Genomic DNA, 1,946 nt, shown 5'->3' on the forward strand with positions numbered 1-1,946 from the left:
AGAGAGAGAGAGAGAGAGAGAGAGAGAGAGAGAGAGAGAGAGAGAGAGAGAGAGAGAGAGAGAGCGTCATTCTCTAGCAGAAACGACCTTGATTATAAACTGAAAAATAACAAATTTTTCCTTCTGCTTTTGTGTTTTTAGTGTTTTGCTTATATCTTTATTAATTAGGTGCGGACTAGCTTATTTCGAAAGCGGTTGATATTAATTAAGTCTTGCGTTTTACTCTATTTTGGTTGAATTTTAAAAAAAACCTTGATATTTCTCGACCACAAAATATATTGATTTTCTTTATATTGCAAAACTTCGACTTCTCTTTGGTGGAATGTTATTTTATTCGAAGTTTTGATGAAATTTGGTGCAAAAGTGACAAAGTTATTTCCACGTTAAATGGGTTGTCTTTATTTTTATTCATAGACACCTCGTAGTGAAGGAGGGGAGATGATTATAGGTCCCGTTGGTATTCAAAACTCGGAACTTCCTGTAAAATGGCATACATAACAGTCCAACAGACCGACAATGTCAACAATTCAATAAGAAGTGTATTGTGTCAAAAGACAAAGACGCTTTTAATTTATTTTAAAAAGGGAGAGCTCGGCTATATCTTTAACATCATTCAGTAATTACAATGAACATTAAAAGGATTTAAACATAACATAATCTTTGTAGCCTACTATTATATTTACCATCAATCAGTAATTACATTAACATTAAAAGGATTTAAACATATCTTTGTAGTCCACTATATCCTCACCATTATTCAGTAATTACAATGAACATTAAAGGGATTTTTACATATTATCATCTCTGTAGCCTACAGGAAAGGTTTCTTTTATTTGGCCTTTTGTTTCGTTCATCTGTATCTTTTTCCTTTTGAGTACATTGACACAAAGACGAAGCTTATTATGGGAAGACCCAAGCCAGCAGCCGCTTTGCCACAGTGTGGAAATTAAGAATGGTAGCCTGGACAGACATGATTGGAGAGATGTGACTGGAGAGATAAGAGGATTTCCGTTTCTTTCTGTCTTGGAGAATCCTCAGCAAGGGCGGCCTTGGCCAGAGGCCAGAGGTCAGAGGTCAGGAGTGAATACCCAGCAGGAATTAGAATTATTGTCTTTAGTGCAAACACAGACACAGAGAGCTACATATTATTATTCGCTCACATAGGTCTACACATTAATGGATGATGTGTAAAGATAATTCGAGAGAGAGTGAGAGAGAGAGAGAGGGAGAGAGAGAGAGAGAGAGAAAAAAAAAAGAGAGAGAGAGAGAGAGAGAGAGAGAGAGAGAGAGATAGATAGATAGACAGACAGACAGACAGGTAAACAGATAGACAGACATTCCGATAGACAGATAGAAGGAGGAAGAGAGAGGAAGGAGGGAAAAAGAGAGGGTAGGAGAGAAAGAGAGGGAGAGAAAGAGATAGAAAGAAAGAGAGAGAGAGAGAGAGAGAGAGAGAGAGAGAAAGAGAGAGAAAGAAAGAGAGAAAAAGAGGGTGGGGGGGGGGAGAAAGAAAGAGAGAGAGAGGGCAGGAGATAGGAGTGAAAGAAGGAATTGGAGAAAAAGGAGGGGAATGGAGAGGTGAAAAACAAACACACATTTCAAAAAAGAAGAAACAAGAAATGCGCATACAAAGAGAAAGCCCACATCTTAAGGTCAAGGACAGTAGTTATGTGATCGGGTTCTGATGGCCTTACCCAAAGGCTGAAGGGCAGCGCAGTGAGGCACTTCCATAGACCTGTTATCACAAGGGCTGCAGCTTCCCAGGCCCATGTAATTCTTGAACGTTCCTCGCGGGCACTCTGAGGGGGACACACAGATCATTGTCATCAACAGATACACAATCTTTTAGCCCCGTATACGACATAAACCCAACCCCATGAATCCCCATAAAATTCATCGTCATCACCCCCCCCCTCCTTACCCTATGAATTCCCATAAAATTCATC

The 1,946-nt window shown here is 39.5% G+C and overlaps 1 protein-coding gene across 1 annotated transcript in view; it reads right to left on the minus strand.

Annotated features, from left to right (window-relative positions):
• Positions 1-1,946, minus strand: part of LRRTK (leucine-rich repeat receptor tyrosine kinase) — a gene marked incomplete at its 3' end in the record, with an annotated part of 149,291 nt that overhangs the window by 22,211 nt on the left and 125,134 nt on the right. The window contains 1 exon segment of the mRNA NM_001245993.1: positions 1,695-1,799. Within this exon segment, the coding sequence (NP_001232922.1) occupies positions 1,695-1,799 (105 nt within the window).

Source organism: Aplysia californica, unplaced genomic scaffold (genome assembly GCF_000002075.1).
Source record: "Aplysia californica isolate F4 #8 unplaced genomic scaffold, AplCal3.0 scaffold00067, whole genome shotgun sequence".
Classification (NCBI taxonomy): Eukaryota; Metazoa; Mollusca; class Gastropoda; order Aplysiida; family Aplysiidae; genus Aplysia; species Aplysia californica.